Genomic DNA, 27,630 nt, shown 5'->3' with positions numbered 1-27,630 from the left:
GAAAGCTTACTCTCAAAAAGTATTAATTTGGAAAACATCAGCAAACTAGTTCAAAGGAAGATCAGGTTTTCCTGAAGAAATAACTTAAAAAGAACTGAGAATCACTCTTCTTAGGTGTAGCATCTAAACATCAAAGAAATGATTACTTCAAAAGTAGTAGAATCTGTTGGATCTGGAGTGCCCTCAATCTTTTGGAAGACTTCAGGTTCCTTTTCTCCAGAAGGCCTTTCCACTGTGACTGGATTTTCACTTGGTGTAATTTTCACGGTAGTGAGGAAAACAGGTTGGCCCCCAATCGTGCCACTGGTACTGCTGGAGGTATCAACTGGTGTATCATTGACTGTGAAGCCATCGGGTTTCTTGTCGGTTATCAAGATAATCTCATCAGTCGAAGGTTTGACAGGGAACTCAGTCACCTGAGGAGTTCAAAGAAATACTTTATTACCTTCACTTACACACTGTTTCTGTACAAACAAACAGACAATTTTCTTGGTGGTCATGTTTTCCTTAATCCAATATTCTCGTGCCTGTAGGGTATTATATGTACCTTTCATTCTATCAGGTTTTATCCACATTGAAAAATGTTTTGTACATTGTCTTCTCATTTAGCACATGCTCTCTACTGACATACCTGAGGGTTTGTGGTTTCCTTAGATGGCACTGAAGTGAAGATTGTTTTAGATGTGACTTTGACTGTGTCAACAAACGGTGAGTCCTCCAATGGAATTTCCGAGAGAGGGTTGTCTGTATTACCGACTGGGGAGGGTGTCGGTGCTGGTGATGGGTTCTCACTTGAGTCCATAAGATCAATCTTGTCACATGGAGTCGTTCCTGTAAATATGCCATACATCCGTGAGTTACAAAATCCTCTTACTATATTTTAAAACAGGTTGTATGTATTCACTATATTCAAACTAACTAACCCAGCACATAGTGGATATTACAACCAAAACTACATTAATCAGATCAACCATATCACAACTAAGCACATCCTAGCTAAGGCTATTATTCTAGTCTATTATCCATTTACAAAGAGAAATAATGGCATAATTGTTGGGGGCAGTAAGTATTCTTTGTGATAAAGCATTGTAAATTGATGCACTATACAATCTTCACTCCTGATGAATTGCATATAACAGTCAACAGAATTTAATTCACCCGTTGTTGTTCCACTGGTTGTTGTTCCACTTGTAGTTGTTGTACCACTTGTGGTGGTTGTTCCACTTGTTGTCGTTGTTCCACTTGTAGTTGTTCCTGATGAAAATAATTGAAATATGTTTGCCCCTTTGGAGTCTGTATTTCTTGACTTTAGATAGTACATTTAATAATCCTTATCTTCTGACATTATATTTGATTTCTTTTCCAAAACAGTGATGATAAATCCTCTTTCGAGCGTTAAACAACAAACAAATCTGACAATGCCAGGATAGTGTACAAGTGGACTCATTAAACACGATATTTTTGAAAAAGGTTTTAGTTTTAATGATTCAAAGTGACTTCCTTTAAGTATCTTTCATGAATTAATGTTAAACTGGGTTTACTTCAATCACATTGATTGTTGCATTCTTTTCCAGAAATATGGTTTTAGGGACATCCTTAAACACAAAGCTAATATTTACATCCTTACCTGTTGTCTCGTGCTGGCATATGACAATTTCAGATACACTACTAGTACTCGGCACAAGAATGTCTGATACTGGACCATTGACGGGAACCTGAAAATTAAGAAGCAATTTACAGTTTTCATCTAATCATCTTATGTCTTAAAACACAAATTGGAAAGGAAAGCTTACTCTTAAAAAGTATTAATTTGGAAAACATCAGCAAATTAGTACAAAGGAAGATCAGGTTTTTCTGAAGAAATAACTTAAAAAGAACTGAGAATCACTCTTCTTAGGTGTAGCATCTAAACATTAAAGAAATGATTACTTCAAAAGTAGTAGAGTCTGTTGGATCTGGAGTGCCCTCAATCTTTTGGAAGACTTCAGGTTTCTTTTCTCCAGAAGGCCTTTCCACTGTGACTGGATTTTCACTTGGTGTAATTTTCACGGTAGTGAGGAAAACAGGTTGGCCCCCAATCGTGCCACTGGTACTGCTGGAGGTATCAACTGGTGTATCATTGACTGTGAAGCCATCGGGTTTCTTGTCGGTTACCAAGATAATCTCATCAGTCGAAGGTTTGACAGGGAACTCAGTCACCTGAGGAGTTCAAAGAAATACTTTATTACCTTCACTTACACACTGTTTCTGTACAAACAAACATTAAGAGGCCAATTTTCTTGGTGGTCATGTTTTCCTTAATCTAATATTCTCGTGCCTGTAGGATATTATATGTACCATTCATTCCATCAGGTTTTATCCACATTGAAAAATGTTTTGTACATTGTCTTCTCATTTAGCACATGCTCTCTACTGACATACCTGAGGGTTTGTGGTTTCCTTAGATGGCACTGAAGTGAAGATTGTTTTAGATGTGACTTTGACTGTGTCAACAAAAGGTGAGTCCTCCAATGGAATTTCCGAGAGAGGGTTGTCTGTATTACCGACTGGGGAGGGTGTCGGTGCTGGTGATGGGTTCTCACTTGAGTCCATAAGATCAATCTTGTCACATGGAGTCGTTCCTGTAAATATGCCATACATCCGTGAGTTACAAAATCCTCTGTTACTATATTTTAAAACAGGTTGTATGTGTTCACTATATTCAAACTAACTAACACAGCACATAGTGGATATTACAACCAAAACTACATTAATCAGATCAACCATATCACAACTAAGCACATCCTAGCTAAGGCTATCATTCTAGTCTATTATCCATTTACAAAGAGAAATAATGGCATAATTGTGGGGGGCAGTAAGTATTCTTTGTGATAAAGCATTGTAAATTGATGCACTATACAATCTTCACTCCTGATGAATTGCATATAACAGTCAACAGAATTTAATTCACCCGTTGTTGTTGTTCCACTGGTTGTTGTTCCACTTGTAGTTGTTGTACCACTGGTTGTGGTTGTACCACTTGTGGTGGTTGTTCCACTGGTTGTCGTTGTTCCACTTGTAGTTGTTCCTGATGAAAATAATTGAAATATGTATCCCCCTTTGGAGTCTGTATTCTGTTGACTTTAGATAGTACATTTAATAATCCTTATCTTCTGACATTATATTTGATTTCTTTTCCAAAACAGTGATGATTAATCCTCTTTCGAGCGTTAAACAACAAACAAATCTGACAATGCCAGGATAGTGTACAAGTGGACTCATTAAACACGATATTTTTGAAAAAGGGTTTAGTTTTAATGATTCAAAGTGACTTCTTTTAAGTATCTTTCATGAATTAATGTTAAACTGGGTTTACTTCAATCACATTGATTGTTGCATTCTTTTCCAGAAATATGGATTAGGGACATCCTTAAACACAAAGCTAATATTTACATCCTTACCTGTTGTCTCGTGCTGGCATATGACAATTTCAGATACACTACTAGTACTCGGCACAAGAATGTCTGATACTGGACCATTGACGGGAACCTGAAAATTAAGAAGCAATTTACAGTTTTCATCTAATCATCTTATGTCTTATAAAACACAAATTGGAAAGGAAAGCTTACTCTCAAAAAGTATTAATTTGGAAAACATCAGCAAACTAGTTCAAAGGAAGATCAGGTTTTCCTGAAGAAATAACTTTAAAAGAACTGAGAATCACTCTTCTTAGGTGTAGCATCTAAACATCAAAGAAATGATTACTTCAAAAGTAGTAGAATCTGTTGGATCTGGAGTGCCCTCAATCTTTTGGAAGACTTCAGGTTCCTTTTCTCCAGAAGGCCTTTCCACTGTGACTGGATTTTCACTTGGTGTAATTTTCACGGTAGTGAGGAAAACAGGTTGGCCCCCAATCGTGCCACTGGTACTGCTGGAGGTATCAACTGGTGTATCATTGACTGTGAAGCCATCGGGTTTCTTGTCGGTTATCAAGATAATCTCATCAGTCGAAGGTTTGACAGGGAACTCAGTCACCTGAGGAGTTCAAAGAAATACTTTATTACCTTCACTTACACACTGTTTCTGTACAAACAAACAGACAATTTTCTTGGTGGTCATGTTTTCCTTAATCCAATATTCTCGTGCCTGTAGGGTATTATATGTACCTTTCATTCTATCAGGTTTTATCCACATTGAAAAATGTTTTGTACATTGTCTTCTCATTTAGCACATGCTCTCTACTGACATACCTGAGGGTTTGTGGTTTCCTTAGATGGCACTGAAGTGAAGATTGTTTTAGATGTGACTTTGACTGTGTCAACAAAAGGTGAGTCCTCCAATGGAATTTCCGAGAGAGGGTTGTCTGTATTACCGACTGGGGAGGGTGTCGGTGCTGGTGATGGGTTCTCACTTGAGTCCATAAGATCAATCTTGTCACATGGAGTCGTTCCTGTAAATATGCAATACATCCGTGAGTTACAAAATCCTCTTACTATATTTTAAAACAGGTTGTATGTATTCACTATATTCAAACTAACTAACCCAGCACATAGTGGATATTACAACCAAAACTACATTAATCAGATCAACCATATCACAACTAAGCACATCCTAGCTAAGGCTATTATTCTAGTCTATTATCCATTTACAAAGAGAAATAATGGCATAATTGTGGGGGGCAGTAAGTATTCTTTGTGATAAAGCATTGTAAATTGATGCACTATACAATCTTCACTCCTGATGAATTGCATATAACAGTCAACAGAATTTAATTCACCCGTTGTTGTTCCACTGGTTGTTGTTCCACTTGTAGTTGTTGTACCACTTGTGGTGGTTGTTCCACTTGTTGTCGTTGTTCCACTTGTAGTTGTTCCTGATGAAAATAATTGAAATATGTTTGCCCCTTTGGAGTCTGTATTTCTTGACTTTAGATAGTACATTTAATAATCCTTATCTTTTGACATTATATTTGATTTCTTTTCCAAAACAGTGATGATAAATCCTCTTTCGAGCGTTAAACAACAAACAAATCTGACAATGCCAGGATAGTGTACAAGTGGACTCATTAAACACGATATTTTTGAAAAAGGGTTTAGTTTTAATGATTCAAAGTGACTTCCTTTAAGTATCTTTCATGAATTAATGTTAAACTGGGTTTACTTCAATCACATTGATTGTTGCATTCTTTTCCAGAAATATGGTTTTAGGGACATCCTTAAACACAAAGCTAATATTTACATCCTTACCTGTTGTCTCGTGCTCGCATATGACAATTTCAGATACACTACTAGTACTCGGCACAAGAATGTCTGATACTGGACCATTGACGGGAACCTGAAAATTAAGAAGCAATTTACAGTTTTCATCTAATCATCTTATGTCTTAAAACACAAATTGGAAAGGAAAGCTTACTCTTAAAAAGTATTAATTTGGAAAACATCAGCAAATTAGTACAAAGGAAGATCAGGTTTTTCTGAAGAAATAACTTAAAAAGAACTGAGAATCACTCTTCTTAGGTGTAGCATCTAAACATTAAAACAATGATTACTTCAAAAGTAGTAGAGTCTGTTGGATCTGGAGTGCCCTCAATCTTTTGGAAGACTTCAGGTTTCTTTTCTCCAGAAGGCCTTTCCACTGTGACTGGATTTTCACTTGGTGTAATTTTCACGGTAGTGAGGAAAACAGGTTGGCCCCCAATCGTGCCACTGGTACTGCTGGAGGTATCAACTGGTGTATCATTGACTGTGAAGCCATCGGGTTTCTTGTCGGTTACCAAGATAATCTCATCAGTCGAAGGTTTGACAGGGAACTCAGTCACCTGAGGAGTTCAAAGAAATACTTTATTACCTTCACTTACACACTGTTTCTGTACAAACAAACATTAAGAGGCCAATTTTCTTGGTGGTCATGTTTTCCTTAATCCAATATTCTCGTGTCTGTAGGATATTATATGTACCATTCATTCCATCAGGTTTTATCCACATTGAAAAATGTTTTGTACATTGTCTTCTCATTTAGCACATGCTCTCTACTGACATACCTGAGGGTTTGTGGTTTCCTTAGATGGCACTGAAGTGAAGATTGTTTTAGATGTGACTTTGACTGTGTCAACAAACGGTGAGTCCTCCAATGGAATTTCCGAGAGAGGGTTGTCTGTATTACCGACTGGGGAGGGTGTCGGTGCTGGTGATGGGTTCTCACTTGAGTCCATAAGATCAATCTTGTCACATGGAGTCGTTCCTGTAAATATGCAATACATCCGTGAGTTACAAAATCCTCTGTTACTATATTTTAAAACAGGTTGTATGTGTTCACTATATTCAAACTAACTAACACAGCACATAGTGGATATTACAACCAAAACTACATTAATCAGATCAACCATATCACAACTAAGCACATCCTAGCTAAGGCTATCATTCTAGTCTATTATCCATTTACAAAGAGAAATAATGGCATGATTGTGGGGGGCAGTAAGTATTCTTTGTGATAAAGCATTGTAAATTGATGCACTATACAATCTTCACTCCTGATGAATTGCATATAACAGTCAACAGAATTTAATTCACCCGTTGTTGTTCCACTTGTAGTTGTTGTTCCACTGGTTGTTGTTCCACTTGTAGTTGTTGTACCACTGGTTGTGGTTGTACCACTTGTGGTGGTTGTTCCACTGGTTGTCGTTGTTCCACTTGTAGTTGTTCCTGATGAAAATAATTGAAATATGTATCCCCCTTTGGAGTCTGTATTTCTTGACTTTAGATAGTACATTTAATAATCCTTATCTTCTGACATTATATTTGATTTCTTTTCCAAAACAGTGATGATTAATCCTCTTTCGAGCGTTAAACAACAAACAAATCTGACAATGCCAGGATAGTTTACAAGTGGACTCATTAAACACGATATTTTTGAAAAAGGTTTTAGTTTTAATGATTCAAAGTGACTTCTTTTAAGTATCTTTCATGAATTAATGTTAAACTGGGTTTACTTCAATCACATTGATTGTTGCATTCTTTTCCAGAAATATGGTTTTAGGGACATCCTTAAACACAAAGCTAATATTTACATCCTTACCTGTTGTCTCGTGCTGGCATATGACAATTTCAGATACACTACTAGTACTCGGCACAAGAATGTCTGATACTGGACCATTGACGGGAACCTGAAAATTAAGAAGCAATTTACAGTTTTCATCTAATCATCTTATGCCTTAAAACACAAATTGGAAAGGAAAGCTTACTCTCAAAAGGTATTAATTCGGAAAACATCAGCAAATTAGTACAAAGGAAGATCAGGTTTTTCTGAAGAAATAACTTAAAAAGAACTGAGAATCACTCTTCTTAGGTGTAGCATCTAAACATTAAAGAAATGATTACTTCAAAAGTAGTAGAATCTGTTGGATCTGGAGTGCCCTCAATCTTTTGGAAGACTTCAGGTTCCTTTTCTCCAGAAGGCCTTTCCACTGTGACTGGATTTTCACTTGGTGTAATTTTCACGGTAGTGAGGAAAACAGGTTGGCCCCCAATCGTGCCACTGGTACTGCTGGAGGTATCAACTGGTGTATCATTGACTGTGAAGCCATCGGGTTTCTTGTCGGTTACCAAGATAATCTCATCAGTCGAAGGTTTGACAGGGAACTCAGTCACCTGAGGAGTTCAAAGAAATACTTCATTACCTTCACTTACACACTGTTTCTGTACAAACAAACAGACAATTTTCTTGGTGGTCATGTTTTCCTTAATCCAATATTCTCGTGCCTGTAGGGTATTATATGTACCATTCATTCCATCAGGTTTTATCCACATTGAAAAATGTTTTGTACATTGTCTTCTCATTTAGCACATGCTCTCTACTGACATACCTGAGGGTTTGTGGTTTCCTTAGATGGCACTGAAGTGAAGATTGTTTTAGATGTGACTTTGACTGTGTCAACAAAAGGTGAGTCCTCCAATGGAATTTCCGAGAGAGGGTTGTCTGTATTACCGACTGGGGAGGGTGTCGGTGCTGGTGATGGGTTCTCACTTGAGTCCATAAGATCAATCTTGTCACATGGAGTCGTTCCTGTAAATATGCAATACATCCGTGAGTTACAAAATCCTCTGTTACTATATTTTAAAACAGGTTGTATGCGTTCACTATATTCAAACTAACTAACCCAGCACATAGTGGATATTACAACCAAAACTACATTAATCAGATCAACCATATCACAACTAAGCACATCCTAGCTAAGGCTATCATTCTAGTCTATTATCCATTTACAAAGAGAAATAATGGCATAATTGTGGGGGGCAGTAAGTATTCTTTGTGATAAAGCATTGTAAATTGATGCCCTATAAAATCTTCACTCCTGATGAATTGCATGTAACAGTCAACAGAATTTAATTCACCCGTTGTTGTTCCACTGGTTGTTGTTCCACTTGTAGTTGTTGTACCACTTGTGGTGGTTGTTCCACTTGTTGTCGTTGTTCCACTTGTAGTTGTTCCTGATGAAAATAATTGAAATATGTATGCCCCTTTGGAGTCTGTATTCTGTTGACTTTAGATAGTACATTTAATAATCCTTATCTTCTGACATTATATTTGATTTCTTTTCCAAAACAGTGATGATTAATCCTCTTTCGAGCGTTAAACAACAAACAAATCTGACAATGCCAGGATAGTGTACAAGTGGACTCATTAAACACGATATTTTTGAAAAAGGGTTTAGTTTTAATGATTCAAAGTGACTTCTTTTAAGTATCTTTCATGAATTAATGTTAAACTGGGTTTACTTCAATCACATTGATTGTTGCATTCTTTTCCAGAAATATGGTTTTAGGGACATCCTTAAACACAAAGCTAATATTTACATCCTTACCTGTTGTCTCGTGCTGGCATATGACAATTTCAGATACACTACTAGTACTCGGCACAAGAATGTCTGATACTGGACCATTGACGGGAACCTGAAAATTAAGAAGCAATTTACAGTTTTCATCTAATCATCTTATGTCTTAAAACACAAATTGGAAAGGAAAGCTTACTCTCAAAAGGTATTAATTCGGAAAACATCAGCAAATTAGTACAAAGGAAGATCAGGTTTTTCTGAAGAAATAACTTAAAAAGAACTGAGAATCACTCTTCTTAGGTGTAGCATCTAAACATTAAAACAATGATTACTTCAAAAGTAGTAGAGTCTGTTGGATCTGGAGTGCCCTCAATCTTTTGGAAGACTTCAGGTTTCTTTTCTCCAGAAGGCCTTTCCACTGTGACTGGATTTTCACTTGGTGTAATTTTCACGGTAGTGAGGAAAACAGGTTGGCCCCCAATCGTGCCACTGGTACTGCTGGAGGTATCAACTGGTGTATCATTGACTGTGAAGCCATCGGGTTTCTTGTCGGTTACCAAGATAATCTCATCAGTCGAAGGTTTGACAGGGAACTCAGTCACCTGAGGAGTTCAAAGAAATACTTTATTACCTTCACTTACACACTGTTTCTGTACAAACAAACAGACAATTTTCTTGGTGGTCATGTTTTCCTTAATCCAATATTCTCGTGTCTTTAGGATATTATATGTACCATTCATTCCATCAGGTTTTATCCACATTGAAAAATGTTTTGTACATTGTCTTCTCATTTAGCACATGCTCTCTACTGACATACCTGAGGGTTTGTGGTTTCCTTAGATGGCACTGAAGTGAAGATTGTTTTAGATGTGACTTTGACTGTGTCAACAAAAGGTGAGTCCTCCAATGGAATTTCCGAGAGAGGGTTGTCTGTATTACCGACTGGGGAGGGTGTCGGTGCTGGTGATGGGTTCTCACTTGAGTCCATAAGATCAATCTTGTCACATGGAGTCGTTCCTGTAAATATGCCATACATCCGTGAGTTACAAAATCCTCTGTTACTATATTTTAAAACAGGTTGTATGTGTTCACTATATTCAAACTAACTAACCCAGCACATAGTGGATATTACAACCAAAACTACATTAATCAGATCAACCATATCACAACTAAGCACATCCTAGCTAAGGCTATCATTCTAGTCTATTATCCATTTACAAAGAGAAATAATGGCATAATTGTGGGGGGCAGTAAGTATTCTTTGTGATAAAGCATTGTAAATTGATGCACTATACAATCTTCACTCCAGATGAATTGCATATAACAGTCAACAGAATTTAATTCACCCGTTGTTGTTCCACTTGTAGTTGTTGTTCCACTGGTTGTTGTTCCACTTGTAGTTGTTGTACCACTGGTTGTGGTTGTACCACTTGTGGTGGTTGTTCCACTGGTTGTCGTTGTTCCACTTGTAGTTGTTCCTGATGAAAATAATTGAAATATGTATCCCCCTTTGGAGTCTGTATTTCTTGACTTTAGATAGTACATTTAATAATCCTTATCTTCTGACATTATATTTGATTTCTTTTCCAAAACAGTGATGATAAATCCTCTTTCGAGCGTTAAACAACAAACAAATCTGACAATGCCAGGATAGTGTACAAGTGGACTCATTAAACACGATATTTTTTAAAAAGGGTTTAGTTTTAATGATTCAAAGTGACTTCTTTTAAGTATCTTTCATGAATTAATGTTAAACTGGGTTTACTTCAATCACATTGATTGTTGCATTCTTTTCCAGAAATATGGTTTTAGGGACATCCTTAAACACAAAGCTAATATTTACATCCTTACCTGTTGTCTCGTGCTCGCATATGACAATTTCAGATACACTACTAGTACTCGGCACAAGAATGTCTGATACTGGACCATTGACGGGAACCTGAAAATTAAGAAGCAATTTACAGTTTTCATCTAATCATCTTATGTCTTAAAACACAAATTGGAAAGGAAAGCTTACTCTCAAAAAGTATTAATTTGGAAAACATCAGCAAATTAGTACAAAGGAAGATCAGGTTTTTCTGAAGAAATAACTTAAAAAGAACTGAGAATCACTCTTCTTAGGTGTAGCATCTAAACATTAAAGAAATGATTACTTCAAAAGTAGTAGAGTCTGTTGGATCTGGAGTGCCCTCAATCTTTTGGAAGACTTCAGGTTTCTTTTCTCCAGAAGGCCTTTCCACTGTGACTGGATTTTCACTTGGTGTAATTTTCACGGTAGTGAGGAAAACAGGTTGGCCCCCAATCGTGCCACTGGTACTGCTGGAGGTATCAACTGGTGTATCATTGACTGTGAAGCCATCGGGTTTCTTGTCGGTTACCAAGATAATCTCATCAGTCGAAGGTTTGACAGGGAACTCAGTCACCTGAGGAGTTCAAAGAAATACTTTATTACCTTCACTTACACACTGTTTCTGTACAAACAAACATTAAGAGGCCAATTTTCTTGTTGGTCGTGTTTTCCTTAATCCAATATTCTCGTGCCTGTAGGATATTATATGTACCATTCATTCCATCAGGTTTTATCCACATTGAAAAATGTTTTGTACATTGTCTTCTCATTTAGCACATGCTCTCTACTGACATACCTGAGGGTTTGTGGTTTCCTTAGATGGCACTGAAGTGAAGATTGTTTTAGATGTGACTTTGACTGTGTCAACAAAAGGTGAGTCCTCCAATGGAATTTCCGAGAGAGGGTTGTCTGTATTACCGACTGGGGAGGGTGTCGGTGCTGGTGATGGGTTCTCACTTGAGTCCATAAGATCAATCTTGTCACATGGAGTCGTTCCTGTAAATATGCCATACATCCGTGAGTTACAAAATCCTATGTTACTATATTTTAAAACAGGTTGTATGTGTTCACTATATTCAAACTAACTAACCCAGCACATAGTGGATATTACAACCAAAACTACATTAATCAGATCAACCATATCACAACTAAGCACATCCTAGCTAAGGCTATCATTCTAGTCTATTATCCACTTACAAAGAGAAATAATGGCATAATTGTGGGGGGCAGTAAGTATTCTTTGTGATAAAGCATTGTAAATTGATGCACTATACAATCTTCACTCCTGATGAATTGCATATAACAGTCAACAGAATTTAATTCACCCGTTGTTGTTGTTCCACTGGTTGTTGTTCCACTTGTAGTTGTTGTACCACTTGTGGTGGTTGTACCACTTGTGGTGGTTGTTCCACTGGTTGTCGTTGTTCCACTTGTAGTTGTTCCTGATGAAAATAATTGAAATATGTATCCCCCTTTGGAGTCTGTATTTCTTGACTTTAGATAGTACATTTAATAATCCTTATCTTTTGACATTATATTTGATTTCTTTTCCAAAACAGTGATAATTAATCCTCTTTCGAGCGTTAAACAACAAACAAATCTGACAATGCCAGGATAGTGTACAAGTGGACTCATTAAACATGATATTTTTGAAAAAGGTTTTAGTTTTAATGATTCAAAGTGACTTCTTTTAAGTATCTTTTATGAATTAATGTTAAACAGGGTTTACTTCAATCACATTGATTGTTGCATTCTTTTCCAGAAATATGGATTAGGGACATCCTTAAACACAAAGCTAATATTTACATCCTTACCTGTTGTCTCGTGCTTGCATATGACAATTTCAGATACACTACTAGTACTCGGCACAAGAATGTCTGATACTGGACCATTGACGGGAACCTGAAAATTAAGAAGCAATTTACAGTTTTCATCTAATCATCTTATGTCTTAAAACTCAAATTGGAAAGGAAAGCTTACTCTCAAAAAGTATTAATTTGGAAAACATCAGCACATTAGTACAAAGGAAGATCAGGTTTTTCTGAAGAAATAACTTAAAAAGAACTGAGAATCACTCTTCTTAGGTGTAGTATCTAAACATTAAAGAAATGATTACTTCAAAAGTAGTAGAATCTGTTGGATCTGGAGTGCCCTCAATCTTTTGGAAGACTTCAGGTTTCTTTTCTCCAGAAGGCCTTTCAACTGTGACTGGATTTTCACTTGGTGTAATTTTCACGGTAGTGAGGAAAACAGGTTGGCCCCCAATCGTGCCACTGGTACTGCTGGAGGTATCAACTGGTGTATCATTGACTGTGAAGCCATCGGGTTTCTTGTCGGTTACCAAGATAATCTCATCAGTCGAAGGTTTGACAGGGAACTCAGTCACCTGAGGAGTTCAAAGAAATACTTTATTACCTTCACTTACACACTGTTTCTGTACAAACAAACATTAAGAGGCCAATTTTCTTGGTGGTCATGTTTTCCTTAATCCAATATTCTCGTGCCTGTAGGTTATTATATGTACCATTCATTCCATCAGGTTTTATCCACATTGAAAAATGTTTTGTACATTGTCTTCTCATTTAGCACATGCTTTCTATTGACATACCTGAGGGTTTGTGGTTTCCTTAGATGGTACTGAAGTGAAGATTGTTTTAGATGTGACTTTGACTGTGTCAACAAAAGGTGAGTCCTCCAATGGAATTTCCGAGAGAGGGTTGTCTGTATTACCGACTGGGGAGGGTGTCGGTGCTGGTGATGGGTTCTCACTTGAGTCCATAAGATCAATCTTGTCACATGGAGTCGTTCCTGTAAATATGCCATACATCCGTGAGTTACAAAATCCTCTGTAACTATATTTTAAAACAGATTGTATGTGTTCACTATATTCAAACTAACTAACCCAGCACATAGTGGATATTACAACCAAAACTACATTAATCAGATCAACCATATCACAACTAAGCACATCCTAGCTAAGGCTATCATTCTAGTCTATTATCCACTTACAAAGAGAAATAATGGCATAATTGTGGGGGGCAGTAAGTATTCTTTGTGATAAAGCATTGTAAATTGATGCACTATACAATCTTCACTCCTGATGAATTGCATATAACAGTCAACAGAATTTAATTCACCCGTTGTTGTTGTTCCACTGGTTGTTGTTCCACTTGTAGTTGTTGTACCACTTGTGGTGGTTGTTCCACTGGTTGTGGTTGTTCCACTTGTAGTTGTTCCTGATGAAAATAATTGAAATATGTATGCCCCTTTGGAGTCTGTATTTCTTGACTTTAGATAGTACATTTAATAATCCTTATCTTCTGACATTATATTTGATTTCTTTTCCAAAACAGTGATAATTAATCCTCTTTCGAGCGTTAAACAACAAACAAATCTGACAATGCCAGGATAGTGTACAAGTGGACTCATTAAACACGATATTTTTGAAAAAGGTTTTAGTTTTAATGATTCAAAGTGACTTCTTTTAAGTATCTTTCATGAATTAATGTTAAACTGGGTTTACTTCAATCACATTGATTGTTGCATTCTTTTCCAGAAATATGGTTTTAGGGACATCCTTAAACACAAAGCTAATATTTACATCCTTACCTGTTGTCTCGTGCTCGCATATGACAATTTCAGATACACTACTAGTACTCGGCACAAGAATGTCTGATACTGGACCATTGACGGGAACCTGAAAATTAAGAAGCAATTTACAGTTTTCATCTAATCATCTTATGTCTTAAAACATAAATTGGAAAGGAAAGCTTACTCTCAAAAAGTATTAATTTGGAAAACATCAGCAAATTAGTACAAAGGAAGATCAGGTTTTTCTGAAGAAATAACTTAAAAAGAACCGAGATTCACTCTTCTTAGGTGTAGCATCTAAACATTAAAGAAATGATTACTTCAAAAGTAGTAGAATCTGTTGGATCTGGAGTGCCCTCAATCTTTTGGAAGACTTCAGGTTTCTTTTCTCCAGAAGGCCTTTCAACTGTGACTGGATTTTCACTTGGTGTAATTTTCACGGTAGTGAGGAAAACAGGTTGGCCCCCAATCGTGCCACTGGTACTGCTGGAGGTATCAACTGGTGTATCATTGACTGTGAAGCCATCGGGTTTCTTGTCGGTTACCAAGATAATCTCATCAGTCGAAGGTTTGACAGGGAACTCAGTCACCTGAGGAGTTCAAAGAAATACTTTATTACCTTCACTTACACACTGTTTCTGTACAAACAAACATTAAGAGGCCAATTTTCTTGGTGGTCATGTTTTCCTTAATCCAATATTCTCGTGCCTGTAGGTTATTATATGTACCATTCATTCCATCAGGTTTTATCCACATTGAAAAATGTTTTGTACATTGTCTTCTCATTTAGCACATGCTTTCTATTGACATACCTGAGGGTTTGTGGTTTCCTTAGATGGTACTGAAGTGAAGATTGTTTTAGATGTGACTTTGACTGTGTCAACAAAAGGTGAGTCCTCCAATGGAATTTCCGAGAGAGGGTTGTCTGTATTACCGACTGGGGAGGGTGTCGGTGCTGGTGATGGGTTCTCACTTGAGTCCATAAGATCAATCTTGTCACATGGAGTCGTTCCTGTAAATATGCCATACATCCGTGAGTTACTAAATCCCCTGTTACTATATTTTAAAACAGGTTGTATGTGTTCACTATATTCAAACTAACTAACCCAGCACATAGTGGATATTACAACCAAAACTACATTAATTGGATCAACCATATCACAACTATGCACATCCTAGCTAAGGCTATCATTCTAGTCTATTATCCATTTACAAAGAGAAATAATGGCATAATTGTGGGGGGCAGTAAGTATTCTTTGTGATAAAGCATTGTAAATTGATGCACTATACAATCTTCACTCCTGATGAATTGCATATAACAGTCAACAGAATTTAATTCACCCGTTGTTGTTGTTCCACTGGTTGTCGTTGTTCCACTGGTTGTTGTTCCACTTGTAGTTGTTGTACCACTTGTGGTGGTTGTACCACTTGTGGTGGTTGTTCCACTGGTTGTCGTTGTTCCACTTGTAGTTGTTCCTGATGAAAATAATTGAAATATGTATGCCCCTTTGGAGTCTGTATTCTGTTGACTTTAGATAGTACATTTAATAATCCTTATCTTCTGACATTATATTTGATTTCTTTTCCAAAACAGTGATGATTAATCCTCTTTCGAGCGTTAAACAACAAACAAATCTGACAATGCCAGGATAGTGTACAAGTGGACTCATTAAACACGATATTTTTGAAAAAGGTTTTAGTTTTAATGATTCAAAGTGACTTCTTTTAAGTATCTTTCATGAATTAATGTTAAACTGGGTTTACTTCAATCACATTGATTGTTGCATTCTTTTCCAGAAATATGGTTTTAGGGACATCCTTAAACACAAAGCTAATATTTACATCCTTACCTGTTGTCTCGTGCTCGCATATGACAATTTCAGATACACTACTAGTACTCGGCACAAGAATGTCTGATACTGGACCATTGACGGGAACCTGAAAATTAAGAAGCAATTTACAGTTTTCATCTAATCATCTTATGTCTTAAAACACAAATTGGAAAGGAAAGCTTACTCTCAAAAAGTATTAATTTGGAAAACATCAGCAAATTAGTACAAAGGAAGATCAGGTTTTTCTGAAGAAATAACTTAAAAAGAACCGAGATTCACTCTTCTTAGGTGTAGCATCTAAACATTAAAGAAATGATTACTTCAAAAGTAGTAGAATCTGTTGGATCTGGAGTGCCCTCAATCTTTTGGAAGACTTCAGGTTTCTTTTCTCCAGAAGGCCTTTCAACTGTGACTGGATTTTCACTTGGTGTAATTTTCACGGTAGTGAGGAAAACAGGTTGGCCCCCAATCGTGCCACTGGTACTGCTGGAGGTATCAACTGGTGTATCATTGACTGTGAAGCCATCGGGTTTCTTGTCGGTTACCAAGATAATCTCATCAGTCGAAGGTTTGACAGGGAACTCAGTCACCTGAGGAGTTCAAAGAAATACTTTATTACCTTCACTTACACACTGTTTCTGTACAAACAAACATTAAGAGGCCAATTTTCTTGGTGGTCATGTTTTCCTTAATCCAATATTCTCGTGCCTGTAGGTTATTATATGTACCATTCATTCCATCAGGTTTTATCCACATTGAAAAATGTTTTGTACATTGTCTTCTCATTTAGCACATGCTCTCTACTGACATACCTGAGGGTTTGTGGTTTCCTTAGATGGCACTGAAGTGAAGATTGTTTTAGATGTGACTTTGACTGTGTCAACAAAAGGTGAGTCCTCCAATGGAATTTCCGAGAGAGGGTTGTCTGTATTACCGACTGGGGAGGGTGTCGGTGCTGGTGATGGGTTCTCACTTGAGTCCATAAGATCAATCTTGTCACATGGAGTCGTTCCTGTAAATATGCCATACATCCGTGAGTTACAAAATCCCCTGTTACTATATTTTAAAACAGGTTGTATGTGTTCACTATATTCAAACTAACTAACCCAGCACATAGTGGATATTACAACCAAAACTACATTAATTGGATCAACCATATCACAACTAAGCACATCCTAGCTAAGGCTATCATTCTAGTCTATTATCCATTTACAAAGAGAAATAATGGCATAATTGTGGGGGGCAGTAAGTATTCTTTGTGATAAAGCATTGTAAATTGATGCACTATACAATCTTCACTCCTGATGAATTGCATATAACAGTCAACAGAATTTAATTCACCCGTTGTTGTTGTTCCACTGGTTGTCGTTGTTCCACTGGTTGTTGTTCCACTTGTAGTTGTTGTACCACTTGTGGTGGTTGTACCACTTGTGGTGGTTGTTCCACTGGTTGTCGTTGTTCCACTTGTAGTTGTTCCTGATGAAAATAATTGAAATATGTATGCCCCTTTGGAGTCTGTATTTCTTGACTTTAGATAGTACATTTAATAATCCTTATCTTCTGACATTATATTTGATTTCTTTTCCAAAACAGTGATGATTAATCCTCTTTCGAGCGTTAAACAACAAACAAATCTGACAATGCCAGGATAGTGTACAAGTGGACTCATTAAACACGATATTTTTGAAAAAGGTTTTAGTTTTAATGATTCAAAGTGACTTCTTTTAAGTATCTTTCATGAATTAATGTTAAACTGGGTTTACTTCAATCACATTGATTGTTGCATTCTTTTCCAGAAATATGGTTTTAGGGACATCCTTAAACACAAAGCTAATATTTACATCCTTACCTGTTGTCTCGTGCTCGCATATGACAATTTCAGATACACTACTAGTACTCGGCACAAGAATGTCTGATACTGGACCATTGACGGGAACCTGAAAATTAAGAAGCAATTTACAGTTTTCATCTAATCATCTTATGTCTTAAAACACAAATTGGAAAGGAAAGCTTACTCTCAAAAAGTATTAATTTGGAAAACATCAGCAAATTAGTACAAAGGAAGATCAGGTTTTTCTGAAGAAATAACTTAAAAAGAACCGAGATTCACTCTTCTTAGGTGTAGCATCTAAACATTAAAGAAATGATTACTTCAAAAGTAGTAGAATCTGTTGGATCTGGAGTGCCCTCAATCTTTTGGAAGACTTCAGGTTTCTTTTCTCCAGAAGGCCTTTCAACTGTGACTGGATTTTCACTTGGTGTAATTTTCACGGTAGTGAGGAAAACAGGTTGGCCCCCAATCGTGCCACTGGTACTGCTGGAGGTATCAACTGGTGTATCATTGACTGTGAAGCCATCGGGTTTCTTGTCGGTTACCAAGATAATCTCATCAGTCGAAGGTTTGACAGGGAACTCAGTCACCTGAGGAGTTCAAAGAAATACTTTATTACCTTCACTTACACACTGTTTCTGTACAAACAAACATTAAGAGGCCAATTTTCTTGGTGGTCATGTTTTCCTTAATCCAATATTCTCGTGCCTGTAGGTTATTATATGTACCATTCATTCCATCAGGTTTTATCCACATTGAAAAATGTTTTGTACATTGTCTTCTCATTTAGCACATGCTCTCTACTGACATACCTGAGGGTTTGTGGTTTCCTTAGATGGCACTGAAGTGAAGATTGTTTTAGATGTGACTTTGACTGTGTCAACAAAAGGTGAGTCCTCCAATGGAATTTCCGAGAGAGGGTTGTCTGTATTACCGACTGGGGAGGGTGTCGGTGCTGGTGATGGGTTCTCACTTGAGTCCATAAGATCAATCTTGTCACATGGAGTCGTTCCTGTAAATATGCCATACATCCGTGAGTTACAAAATCCCCTGTTACTATATTTTAAAACAGGTTGTATGTGTTCACTATATTCAAACTAACTAACCCAGCACATAGTGGATATTACAACCAAAACTACATTAATTGGATCAACCATATCACAACTAAGCACATCCTAGCTAAGGCTATCATTCTAGTCTATTATCCATTTACAAAGAGAAATAATGGCATAATTGTGGGGGGCAGTAAGTATTCTTTGTGATAAAGCATTGTAAATTGATGCACTATACAATCTTCACTCCTGATGAATTGCATATAACAGTCAACAGAATTTAATTCACCCGTTGTTGTTGTTCCACTGGTTGTCGTTGTTCCACTGGTTGTTGTTCCACTTGTAGTTGTTGTACCACTTGTGGTGGTTGTACCACTTGTGGTGGTTGTTCCACTGGTTGTCGTTGTTCCACTTGTAGTTGTTCCTGATGAAAATAATTGAAATATGTATGCCCCTTTGGAGTCTGTATTTCTTGACTTTAGATAGTACATTTAATAATCCTTATCTTCTGACATTATATTTGATTTCTTTTCCAAAACAGTGATGATTAATCCTCTTTCGAGCGTTAAACAACAAACAAATCTGACAATGCCTGGATAGTGTACAAGTGGACTCATTAAACACGATATTTTTGAAAAAGGTTTTAGTTTTAATGATTCAAAGTGACTTCTTTTAAGTATCTTTCATGAATTAATGTTAAACTGGGTTTACTTCAATCACATTGATTGTTGCATTCTTTTCCAGAAATATGGTTTTAGGGACATCCTTAAACACAAAGCTAATATTTACATCCTTACCTGTTGTCTCGTGCTCGCATATGACAATTTCAGATACACTACTAGTACTCGGCACAAGAATGTCTGATACTGGACCATTGACGGGAACCTGAAAATTAAGAAGCAATTTACAGTTTTCATCTAATCATCTTATGTCTTAAAACACAAATTGGAAAGGAAAGCTTACTCTTAAAAAGTATTAATTTGGAAAACATCAGCAAATTAGTACAAAGGAAGATCAGGTTTTTCTGAAGAAATAACTTAAAAAGAACTGAGATTCACTCTTCTTAGGTGTAGCATCTAAACATTAAAGAAATGATTACTTCAAAAGTAGTAGAATCTGTTGGATCTGGAGTGCCCTCAATCTTTTGGAAGACTTCAGGTTTCTTTTCTCCAGAAGGCCTTTCAACTGTGACTGGATTTTCACTTGGTGTAATTTTCACGGTAGTGAGGAAAACAGGTTGGCCCCCAATCGTGCCACTGGTACTGCTGGAGGTATCAACTGGTGTATCATTGACTGTGAAGCCATCGGGTTTCTTGTCGGTTACCAAGATAATCTCATCAGTCGAAGGTTTGACAGGGAACTCAGTCACCTGAGGAGTTCAAAGAAATACTTTATTACCTTCACTTACACACTGTTTCTGTACAAACAAACATTAAGAGGCCAATTTTCTTGGTGGTCATGTTTTCCTTAATCCAATATTCTCGTGCCTGTAGGTTATTATATGTACCATTCATTCCATCAGGTTTTATCCACATTGAAAAATGTTTTGTACATTGTCTTCTCATTTAGCACATGCTTTCTATTGACATACCTGAGGGTTTGTGGTTTCCTTAGATGGCACTGAAGTGAAGATTGTTTTAGATGTGACTTTGACTGTGTCAACAAAAGGTGAGTCCTCCAATGGAATTTCCGAGAGAGGGTTGTCTGTATTACCGACTGGGGAGGGTGTCGGTGCTGGTGATGGGTTCTCACTTGAGTCCATAAGATCAATCTTGTCACATGGAGTCGTTCCTGTAAATATGCCATACATCCGTGAGTTACAAAATCCCCTGTTACTAAATTTTAAAACAGGTTGTATGTGTTCACTATATTCAAACTAACTAACCCAGCACATAGTGGATATTACAACCAAAACTACATTAATTGGATCAACCATATCACAACTAAGCACATCCTAGCTAAGGCTATCATTCTAGTCTATTATCCATTTACAAAGAGAAATAATGGCATAATTGTGGGGGGCAGTAAGTATTCTTTGTGATAAAGCATTGTAAATTGATGCACTATACAATCTTCACTCCTGATGAATTGCATATAACAGTCAACAGAATTTAATTCACCCGTTGTTGTTGTTCCACTGGTTGTCGTTGTTCCACTGGTTGTTGTTCCACTTGTAGTTGTTGTACCACTTGTGGTGGTTGTACCACTTGTGGTGGTTGTTCCACTGGTTGTCGTTGTTCCACTTGTAGTTGTTCCTGATGAAAATAATTGAAATATGTATGCCCCTTTGGAGTCTGTATTTCTTGACTTTAGATAGTACATTTAATAATCCTTATCTTCTGACATTATATTTGATTTCTTTTCCAAAACAGTGATGATTAATCCTCTTTCGAGCGTTAAACAACAAACAAATCTGACAATGCCAGGATAGTGTACAAGTGGACTCATTAAACACGATATTTTTGAAAAAGGTTTTAGTTTTAATGATTCAAAGTGACTTCTTTTAAGTATCTTTCATGAATTAATGTTAAACTGGGTTTACTTCAATCACATTGATTGTTGCATTCTTTTCCAGAAATATGGTTTTAGGGACATCCTTAAACACAAAGCTAATATTTACATCCTTACCTGTTGTCTCGTGCTCGCATATGACAATTTCAGATACACTACTAGTACTCGGCACAAGAATGTCTGATACTGGACCATTGACGGGAACCTGAAAATTAAGAAGCAATTTACAGTTTTCATCTAATCATCTTATGTCTTAAAACACAAATTGGAAAGGAAAGCTTACTCTCAAAAAGTATTAATTTGGAAAACATCAGCAAATTAGTACAAAGGAAGATCAGGTTTTTCTGAAGAAATAACTTAAAAAGAACTGAGATTCACTCTTCTTAGGTGTAGCATCTAAACATTAAAGAAATGATTACTTCAAAAGTAGTAGAATCTGTTGGATCTGGAGTGCCCTCAATCTTTTGGAAGACTTCAGGTTTCTTTTCTCCAGAAGGCCTTTCAACTGTGACTGGATTTTCACTTGGTGTAATTTTCACGGTAGTGAGGAAAACAGGTTGGCCCCCAATCGTGCCACTGGTACTGCTGGAGGTATCAACTGGTGTATCATTGACTGTGAAGCCATCGGGTTTCTTGTCGGTTACCAAGATAATCTCATCAGTCGAAGGTTTGACAGGGAACTCAGTCACCTGAGGAGTTCAAAGAAATACTTTATTACCTTCACTTACACACTGTTTCTGTACAAACAAACATTAAGAGGCCAATTTTCTTGGTGGTCATGTTTTCCTTAATCCAATATTCTCGTGCCTGTAGGTTATTATATGTACCATTCATTCCATCAGGTTTTATCCACATTGAAAAATGTTTTGTACATTGTCTTCTCATTTAGCACATGCTCTCTACTGACATACCTGAGGGTTTGTGGTTTCCTTAGATGGCACTGAAGTGAAGATTGTTTTAGATGTGACTTTGACTGTGTCAACAAAAGGTGAGTCCTCCAATGGAATTTCCGAGAGAGGGTTGTCTGTATTACCGACTGGGGAGGGTGTCGGTGCTGGTGATGGGTTCTCACTTGAGTCCATAAGATCAATCTTGTCACATGGAGTCGTTCCTGTAAATATGCCATACATCCGTGAGTTACAAAATCCTCTGTTACTATATTTTAAAACAGGTTGTATGTGTTCACTATATTCAAACTAACTAACCCAGCACATAGTGGATATTACAACCAAAACTACATTAATTAGATCAACCATATCACAACTAAGCACATCCTAGCTAAGGCTATCATTCTAGTCTATTATCCATTTACAAAGAGAAATAATGGCATAATTGTGGGGGGCAGTAAATAGTCTTTGTGATAAAGCATTGTAAATTGATGCACTATACAATCTTCACTCCTGATGAATTGCATATAACAGTCAACAGAATTTAATTCACCCGTTGTTGTTCCACTGGTTGTTGTTCCACTTGTAGTTGTTGTACCACTGGTTGTCGTTGTTCCACTTGTAGTTGTTCCTGATGAAAATAATTGAAATATGTATCCCCCTTTGGAGTCTGTATTCTGTTGACTTTAGATAGTACATTTAATAATCCTTATCTTCTGACATTATATTTGATTTCTTTTCCAAAACAGTGATGATTAATCCTCTTTCGAGCGTTAAACAACAAACAAATCTGACAATGCCAGGATAGTGTACAAGTGGACTCATTAAACATGATATTTTTTAAAAAGGGTTTAGTTTTAATGATTCTAAGTGACTTCTTTTAAGTATCTTTCATGAATTAATGTTAAACTGGGTTTACTTCAATCACATTGATTGTTGCATTCTTTTCCAGAAATATGGATTAGGGACATCCTTAAACACAAAGCTAATATTTACATCCTTACCTGTTGTCTCGTGCTCGCATATGACAATTTCAGATACACTACTAGTACTCGGCACAAGAATGTCTGATACTGGACCATTGACGGGAACCTGAAAATTAAGAAGCAATTTACAGTTTTCATCTAATCATCTTATGTCTTAAAGCTCAAATTGGAAAGGAAAGCTTACTCTCAATAAGCATTAATATGGGAAACATCAGCAAATTAGTACAAAGGAAGATCAGGTTTTTCTGAAGAAATAACTTAAAAAGAACTGAGAATCACTCTTCTTAGGTGTAGCATCTAAACATTAAAGAAATGATTACTTCAAAAGTAGTAGAATCTGTTGGATCTGGAGTGCCCTCAATCTTTTGGAAGACTTCAGGTTTCTTTTCTCCAGAAGGCCTTTCAACTGTGACTGGATTTTCACTTGGTGTAATTTTCACGGTAGTGAGGAAAACAGGTTGGCCCCCAATCGTGCCACTGGTACTGCTGGAGGTATCAACTGGTGTATCATTGACTGTGAAGCCATCGGGTTTCTTGTCGGTTACCAAGATAATCTCATCAGTCGAAGGTTTGACAGGGAACTCAGTCACCTGAGGAGTTCAAAGAAATACTTTATTACCTTCACTTACACACTGTTTCTGTACAAACAAACATTAAGAGGCCAATTTTCTTGGTGGTCATGTTTTTCTTAATCCAATATTCTCGTGCCTGTAGGATAGTATATGTACCATTCATTCCATCAGGTTTTATTCACATTGAAAAATGTTTTGTACATTGTCTTCTCATTTAGCACATGCTCTCTACAGACATACCTGAGGGTTTGTGGTTTCCTTAGATGGTACTGAAGTGAAGATTGTTTTAGATGTGACTTTGACTGTGTCAACAAAAGGTGAGTCCTCCAATGGAATTTCCGAGAGAGGGTTGTCTGTATTACCGACTGGGGAGGGTGTCGGTGCTGGTGATGGGTTCTCACTTGAGTCCATAAGATCAATCTTGTCACATGGAGTCGTTCCTGTAAATATGCCATACATCCGTGAGTTACAAAATCCTCTGTTACTATATTTAAAAACAGGTTGTATGTGTTCACTATATTCAAACTAACTAACACAGCACATAGTGGATATTACAACCCAAACTACATTAATCAGATCAACCATATCACAACTAAGCACATCCTAGCTAAGGCTATCATTCTAGTCTATTATCCATTTACAAAGAGAAATAATGGCATAATTGTGAAGGGCAGTGAGTATTCTTTGTGATAAAGCATTGTAAATTGATGCACTATACAATCTTCACTCCTGATGAATTGCATATAACAGTCAACAGAATTTAATTCACCCGTTGTTGTTGTTCCACTGGTTGTCGTTGTTCCACTGGTTGTTGTTCCACTTGTAGTTGTTGTACCACTTGTGGTGGTTGTTCCACTTGTGGTGGTTGTTCCACTGGTTGTCGTTGTTCCACTTGTAGTTGTTCCTGATGAAAATAATTGAAATATGTATGCCCCTTTGGAGTCTGTATTCTGTTGACTTTAGATAGTACATTTAATAATCCTTATCTTCTGACATTATATTTGATTTCTTTTCCAAAACAGTGATGATTAATCCTCTTTCGAGCGTTAAACAACAAACAAATCTGACAATGCCAGGATAGTGTACAAGTGGACTCATTAAACATGATATTTTTGAAAAAGGTTTTAGTTTTAATGATTCAAAGTGACTTCTTTTAAGTATCTTTCATGAATTAATGTTAAACTGGGTTTACTTCAATCACATTGATTGTTGCATTCTTTTCCAGAAATATGGATTAGGGACATCCTTAAACACAAAGCTAATATTTACATCCTTACCTGTTGTCTCGTGCTCGCATATGACAATTTCAGATACACTACTAGTACTCGGCACAAGAATGTCTGATACTGGACCATTGACGGGAACCTGAAAATTAAGAAGCAATTTACAGTTTTCATCTAATCATCTTATGTCTTAAAACACAAATTGGAAAGGAAAGCTTACTCTCAAAAAGCATTAATATGGGAAACATCAGCAAATTAGTACAAAGGAAGATCAGGTTTTTCTGAAGAAATAACTTTAAAAAAACTGAGAATCACTCTTCTTAGGTGTAGCATCTAAACATTAAAGAAATGATTACTTCAAAAGTAGTAGAATCTGTTGGATCTGGAGTGCCCTCAATCTTTTGGAAGACTTCAGGTTTCTTTTCTCCAGAAGGCCTTTCCACTGTGACTGGATTTTCACTTGGTGTAATTTTCACGGTAGTGAGGAAAACAGGTTGGCCCCCAATCGTGCCACTGGTACTGCTGGAGGTATCAACTGGTGTATCATTGACTGTGAAGCCATCGGGTTTCTTGTCGGTTACCAAGATAATCTCATCAGTCGAAGGTTTGACAGGGAACTCAGTCACCTGAGGAGTTCAAAGAAATACTTTATTACCTTCACTTACACACTGTTTCTGTACAAACAAACATTAAGAGGCCAATTTTCTTGGTGGTCATGTTTTTCTTAATCCAATATTCTCGTGCCTGTAGGATAGTATATGTACCATTCATTCCATCAGGTTTTATTCACATTGAAAAATGTTTTGTACATTGTCTTCTCATTTAGCACATGCTCTCTACTGACATACCTGAGGGTTTGTGGTTTCCTTAGATGGCACTGAAGTGAAGATTGTTTTAGATGTGACTTTGACTGTGTCAACAAAAGGTGAGTCCTCCAATGGAATTTCCGAGAGAGGGTTGTCTGTATTACCGACTGGGGAGGGTGTCGGTGCTGGTGATGGGTTCTCACTTGAGTCCATAAGATCAATCTTGTCACATGGAGTCGTTCCTGTAAATATGCCATACATCCGTGAGTTACAAAATCCTCTGTTACTATATTTAAAAACAGGTTTTATGTGTTCACTATATTCAAACTAACTAACCCAGCACATAGTGGATATTACAACCAAAACTACATTAATCAGATCAACCATATCACAACTAAGCACATCCTAGCTAAGGCTATCATTCTAGTCTATTATCCATTTACAAAGAGAAATAATGGCATAATTGTGAAGGGCAGTGAGTATTCTTTGTGATAAAGCATTGTAAATTGATGCACTATACAATCTTCACTCCTGATGAATTGCATATAACAGTCAACAGAATTTAATTCACCCGTTGTTGTTGTTCCACTGGTTGTCGTTGTTCCACTGGTTGTTGTTCCACTTGTAGTTGTTGTACCACTTGTGGTGGTTGTTCCACTTGTGGTGGTTGTTCCACTGGTTGTCGTTGTTCCACTTGTAGTTGTTCCTGATGAAAATAATTGAAATATGTATCCCCCTTTGGAGTCTGTATTCTGTTGACTTTAGATACTACATTTAATAATCCTTATCTTCTGACATTATATTTGATTTCTTTTCCAAAACAGTGATGATTAATCCTCTTTCGAGCGTTAAACAACAAACAAATCTGACAATGCCAGGATAGTGTACAAGTGGACTCATTAAACATGATATTTTTGAAAAAGGTTTTAGTTTTAATGATTCAAAGTGACTTCTTTTAAGTATCTTTCATGAATTAATGTTAAACTGGGTTTACTTCAATCACATTGATTGTTGCATTCTTTTCCAGAAATATGGATTAGGGACATCCTTAAACACAAAGCTAATATTTACATCCTTACCTGTTGTCTCGTGCTCGCATATGACAATTTCAGATACACTACTAGTACTCGGCACAAGAATGTCTGATACTGGACCATTGACGGGAACCTGAAAATTAAGAAGCAATTTACAGTTTTCATCTAATCATCTTATGTCTTAAAACACAAATTGGAAAGGAAAGCTTACTCTCAAAAAGCATTAATATGGGAAACATCAGCAAATTAGTACAAAGGAAGATCAGGTTTTTCTGAAGAAATAACTTTAAAAAAACTGAGAATCACTCTTCTTAGGTGTAGCATCTAAACATTAAAGAAATGATTACTTCAAAAGTAGTAGAATCTGTTGGATCTGGAGTGCCCTCAATCTTTTGGAAGACTTCAGGTTTCTTTTCTCCAGAAGGCCTTTCAACTGTGACTGGATTTTCACTTGGTGTAATTTTCACGGTAGTGAGGAAAACAGGTTGGCCCCCAATCGTGCCACTGGTACTGCTGGAGGTATCAACTGGTGTATCATTGACTGTGAAGCCATCGGGTTTCTTGTCGGTTACCAAGATAATCTCGTCAGTTGAAGGTTTGACAGGGAACTCAGTCACCTGAGGAGTTCAAAGAAATACTTCATTACC

The 27,630-nt window shown here is 36.9% G+C and overlaps 1 protein-coding gene across 1 annotated transcript in view; it reads right to left on the bottom strand.

The window, feature by feature from the left end:
* LOC139470044 (mucin-3B-like) overlaps positions 1 to 27,630 on the bottom strand; it is a 191,389-nt gene that overhangs the window by 90,717 nt on the left and 73,042 nt on the right. The window contains exons 103-163 of the mRNA XM_071252333.1: positions 27,331 to 27,600; positions 27,029 to 27,116; positions 26,521 to 26,655; positions 25,992 to 26,227; positions 25,500 to 25,769; positions 25,198 to 25,285; positions 24,690 to 24,824; positions 24,161 to 24,396; positions 23,669 to 23,938; positions 23,367 to 23,454; positions 22,931 to 22,993; positions 22,387 to 22,586; positions 21,895 to 22,164; positions 21,593 to 21,680; positions 21,076 to 21,219; positions 20,556 to 20,776; positions 20,064 to 20,333; positions 19,762 to 19,849; positions 19,245 to 19,388; positions 18,725 to 18,945; positions 18,233 to 18,502; positions 17,931 to 18,018; positions 17,414 to 17,557; positions 16,894 to 17,114; positions 16,402 to 16,671; positions 16,100 to 16,187; positions 15,582 to 15,725; positions 15,062 to 15,282; positions 14,570 to 14,839; positions 14,250 to 14,355; positions 13,781 to 13,894; positions 13,267 to 13,496; positions 12,775 to 13,044; positions 12,473 to 12,560; positions 11,969 to 12,100; positions 11,455 to 11,684; positions 10,963 to 11,232; positions 10,661 to 10,748; positions 10,156 to 10,287; positions 9,627 to 9,826; positions 9,142 to 9,411; positions 8,822 to 8,927; positions 8,370 to 8,465; positions 7,841 to 8,076; positions 7,356 to 7,625; positions 7,054 to 7,141; positions 6,549 to 6,680; positions 6,020 to 6,219; positions 5,528 to 5,797; positions 5,226 to 5,313; positions 4,736 to 4,852; positions 4,230 to 4,471; positions 3,745 to 4,014; positions 3,441 to 3,528; positions 2,951 to 3,067; positions 2,422 to 2,657; positions 1,930 to 2,199; positions 1,628 to 1,715; positions 1,189 to 1,254; positions 632 to 831; positions 147 to 416 (exon numbers count right to left, since the gene is read on the bottom strand). Coding sequence (XP_071108434.1) covers positions 147 to 416; positions 632 to 831; positions 1,189 to 1,254; positions 1,628 to 1,715; positions 1,930 to 2,199; positions 2,422 to 2,657; positions 2,951 to 3,067; positions 3,441 to 3,528; positions 3,745 to 4,014; positions 4,230 to 4,471; positions 4,736 to 4,852; positions 5,226 to 5,313; positions 5,528 to 5,797; positions 6,020 to 6,219; positions 6,549 to 6,680; positions 7,054 to 7,141; positions 7,356 to 7,625; positions 7,841 to 8,076; positions 8,370 to 8,465; positions 8,822 to 8,927; positions 9,142 to 9,411; positions 9,627 to 9,826; positions 10,156 to 10,287; positions 10,661 to 10,748; positions 10,963 to 11,232; positions 11,455 to 11,684; positions 11,969 to 12,100; positions 12,473 to 12,560; positions 12,775 to 13,044; positions 13,267 to 13,496; positions 13,781 to 13,894; positions 14,250 to 14,355; positions 14,570 to 14,839; positions 15,062 to 15,282; positions 15,582 to 15,725; positions 16,100 to 16,187; positions 16,402 to 16,671; positions 16,894 to 17,114; positions 17,414 to 17,557; positions 17,931 to 18,018; positions 18,233 to 18,502; positions 18,725 to 18,945; positions 19,245 to 19,388; positions 19,762 to 19,849; positions 20,064 to 20,333; positions 20,556 to 20,776; positions 21,076 to 21,219; positions 21,593 to 21,680; positions 21,895 to 22,164; positions 22,387 to 22,586; positions 22,931 to 22,993; positions 23,367 to 23,454; positions 23,669 to 23,938; positions 24,161 to 24,396; positions 24,690 to 24,824; positions 25,198 to 25,285; positions 25,500 to 25,769; positions 25,992 to 26,227; positions 26,521 to 26,655; positions 27,029 to 27,116; positions 27,331 to 27,600 — 10,821 coding nt within the window. The remainder of the gene's footprint in view (positions 1 to 146; positions 417 to 631; positions 832 to 1,188; positions 1,255 to 1,627; positions 1,716 to 1,929; positions 2,200 to 2,421; positions 2,658 to 2,950; positions 3,068 to 3,440; positions 3,529 to 3,744; positions 4,015 to 4,229; positions 4,472 to 4,735; positions 4,853 to 5,225; positions 5,314 to 5,527; positions 5,798 to 6,019; positions 6,220 to 6,548; positions 6,681 to 7,053; positions 7,142 to 7,355; positions 7,626 to 7,840; positions 8,077 to 8,369; positions 8,466 to 8,821; positions 8,928 to 9,141; positions 9,412 to 9,626; positions 9,827 to 10,155; positions 10,288 to 10,660; positions 10,749 to 10,962; positions 11,233 to 11,454; positions 11,685 to 11,968; positions 12,101 to 12,472; positions 12,561 to 12,774; positions 13,045 to 13,266; positions 13,497 to 13,780; positions 13,895 to 14,249; positions 14,356 to 14,569; positions 14,840 to 15,061; positions 15,283 to 15,581; positions 15,726 to 16,099; positions 16,188 to 16,401; positions 16,672 to 16,893; positions 17,115 to 17,413; positions 17,558 to 17,930; positions 18,019 to 18,232; positions 18,503 to 18,724; positions 18,946 to 19,244; positions 19,389 to 19,761; positions 19,850 to 20,063; positions 20,334 to 20,555; positions 20,777 to 21,075; positions 21,220 to 21,592; positions 21,681 to 21,894; positions 22,165 to 22,386; positions 22,587 to 22,930; positions 22,994 to 23,366; positions 23,455 to 23,668; positions 23,939 to 24,160; positions 24,397 to 24,689; positions 24,825 to 25,197; positions 25,286 to 25,499; positions 25,770 to 25,991; positions 26,228 to 26,520; positions 26,656 to 27,028; positions 27,117 to 27,330; positions 27,601 to 27,630) is intronic.

The sequence above is a fragment of the Haliotis cracherodii genome, unplaced genomic scaffold (assembly GCF_022045235.1).
Source record: "Haliotis cracherodii isolate W230 unplaced genomic scaffold, xgHalCrac1.p SCAF_20, whole genome shotgun sequence".
Taxonomy (NCBI): domain Eukaryota; kingdom Metazoa; phylum Mollusca; class Gastropoda; order Lepetellida; family Haliotidae; genus Haliotis; species Haliotis cracherodii.
The sequence above is the reverse complement of the archived record's forward strand: the minus strand, read 5'-3'. Positions and strand labels throughout refer to the sequence as shown.